Source organism: Montipora capricornis, chromosome 10 (assembly GCF_036669925.1).
Source record: "Montipora capricornis isolate CH-2021 chromosome 10, ASM3666992v2, whole genome shotgun sequence".
Lineage (NCBI taxonomy): Eukaryota > Metazoa > Cnidaria > Anthozoa > Scleractinia > Acroporidae > Montipora > Montipora capricornis.
The window spans coordinates 58591373-58593872 of NC_090892.1; the positions used below are offsets into that span (position 1 = coordinate 58591373).

Here is a 2500-nt window from a genome sequence, read left to right on the forward strand (position 1 = left end):
GAAGTATGCACAGATGCTTCATCCTCCATAAAAAAACTCATGGGTAATTGTAAATTAGTAAAGTGAATGTATGTATATTTTGTAGCCCGGTCAAAATGAGATTCTGGTTGAATGAAAACCCCTTGTCTCCTTTCCCTAATTATTCATGGATCATGAATAATTAGTGTTTGAAGACAAAGGAAATTGAGAATCAAACTAGGTTAAAATTATTTCAACTTGAATTTCATTTTGACCTGCAACATATATATATGTCATTATAGACTAACCATTGCATATAGCAACTTTTGAGTTTAAATTTATTTACAGGACCAGTTAGAGTCTTTGGCAAAGTTTGTACCCAATTTAAGGATACTTACTCTGTGGTTTTTAATTAAACAATAAATTTATTATGCACTTGTGCTTGTTGGATGGGATAGTTATATAGGTATTTCATTAGCTATCTCATAAGGCATATCCAAAGCATGCTTGAAAAATAATCGTTAGATATTACAGCTGAAGATTGTTTCTTTTTTGTTAGATGAGCTCTTGATTGACATGTCTATATTTCTTTTGTAGCTGAGGACTTCAAAGATGTATTTCACTCCCTAGATGTCTGGCATAAGGCTAAAAGCATTAGAAAATGTATTCAAAAGGTAATTGTTGCTTTTGTTGCCCATGGAGTGAAAGAGACCAGCTGTTTGACTTTTTGGCTTAGTTTTGTTTTTGTTTCAGGTTGCTGCCACCAAGGGAAATGAAAAAATTGCAGAATGGTCAGACAGAATTATCAATCATTTCTGGTACTGTTGTTCTGTTGCATCAGAATGCGATGATAAAGTAAAGGCCATTGCTCTTCTAAAGGTAATGTTATTGATAATTAGTGATTTGAAACATTAGGCCTTTTAATAAGATTTTGTGCAAAGAAAGTCATGCCTAACATAGCAAAGGGTATCAGGTGGATTTTATCTGTTGGGCTAGAGACATTTTTGAATTTTTTCAAAAACAGAAGTACTGTAGTAAAAATGACTTTGTGTGAAATGTATATCCTTGTTACATTGAGGGAAAGAGAAAACAGGAAGACTGATTTTGCACTTTGCAAGAGCTTGATTCATAATTTCATAAGAAGCTAAATCAGATCATTCTTTATCATAGATTTTTCAAAAGAAAATATTAGTCTAATAATAATAAGCATCATCAGGATGTTTGAGATAACATCTAATTCACCCTTTGACAAATCCCACGTTTCAAACATTAGTCTCAGTTCGAAAACTAACAACCTACTGTAGTAAGCAGGCCATCAGTGGAAGGACATTGAAAAAAGCTGTAGTGGCTTGGTTTGTATTTCTCATTATTTTTCTAGAACAAATGGCTAGGTTTGCTTCACCATGTGTGTGATGACCACGAATGGACTGGGGGACAGTGTGCACATGGGGATATAAGTCCAGATGATGAGCAGCCACCATGGTTTGACCGGCGGGACAAAGATTTTAATGCACTTCAGAAAGTGATTCTTGAGCCCACTCTCCTAGAAAGTTTCAAGTACTATGTCAGATTCAGGTATGAGTGCAGAGCAAACTTTTTCAAGATTGTATATACGGAAAAGTTTCAGGTGAACTCTAGATGTACATAATACTCTATTAATTTTTTTGCCTATTGGGTTCTCTTTCTTGTGCATAAGTAATTTTCTTACCACATTCTGTCAACATGCATAATACCTAAGTATAAATAGCAAAAACTTTTGAACACTTTTTACTGTGAAAAGTGCAATTGTTTGACATGTCTTTCCATTCGTTGCCTTTAGACATACAGGTTCGCTGGAATGTGCCAATAGCATGTCACTGGGATATACACCTAAGAGATGTTCTTACACGTAAGTTGAAATATGTCCTTATGTGGGATCCCACAGTCAAGAATGTTCTTGTTTTTTCCCAGGGGCCAAATGATGTGAGTATGAATGGCTACCAAAAGTTCAAATCTAAAAGATCTCATTTTAGGAGGGTTTTACTTCACAGCTAAACAAACTAGAACTGCACATGAATGACGGCACCCATTAAATTTACAATATATTCAAAAATGATGTCACCAATTGTGACATCATTTTGACATATTGTCTCTTTTATTAGGTAGTAATATGGGGACTTTTCTTCAATTTTCTCTGGCTAGGTTTCAAGTGTACAAGGCAAGGAGGCAGCTTGCAGTAATAGACTGGAATTATCATGTTGACAGAGCCACTGCCACGAATGAGAAGAAAGAGGCAAGGCACACCAGAAAGTATAACCAAAGGACGAAAGAATGGAACACCAGAGTGGTGAAGGTATCCAAAGACTTTGGATACATACCTATCCTGATGGCCAAAATATTCAAACGGCGATTTGAGGACCTAAAACCAATAGACCGTCATGTGTCATTGTGTGAAGATGACCCAGCAAGAATTGCTCCAACAATTGCTGAGGTCCCCCCTGTTCCCTCAAAGGAACTGTACATAAGGCACCAGTCAAGGTTTTCAAAATGTAAAACAAATTTA

General features: G+C 35.8%; 2 protein-coding genes across 2 annotated transcripts in view; one reads left to right on the top strand and one right to left on the bottom strand.

Annotated features, from left to right (window-relative positions):
• Positions 1-2500, bottom strand: part of LOC138020096 (centrosomal protein of 76 kDa-like) — a 23503-nt gene that overhangs the window by 14738 nt on the left and 6265 nt on the right. The window lies entirely within an intron of this gene.
• The window catches only part of LOC138020098 (uncharacterized), a 2740-nt gene that overhangs the window by 135 nt on the left and 105 nt on the right, over positions 1-2500 (top strand). Inside the window, exons 1-6 of the mRNA XM_068867097.1 lie at positions 1-43; positions 556-632; positions 712-837; positions 1337-1533; positions 1778-1846; positions 2140-2500. The exon at positions 1-43 is cut by the window's left edge and continues 135 nt beyond it; the exon at positions 2140-2500 is cut by the window's right edge and continues 105 nt beyond it. Of these exons, the coding sequence (XP_068723198.1) occupies positions 1-43; positions 556-632; positions 712-837; positions 1337-1533; positions 1778-1846; positions 2140-2500 (873 nt within the window). The remainder of the gene's footprint in view (positions 44-555; positions 633-711; positions 838-1336; positions 1534-1777; positions 1847-2139) is intronic.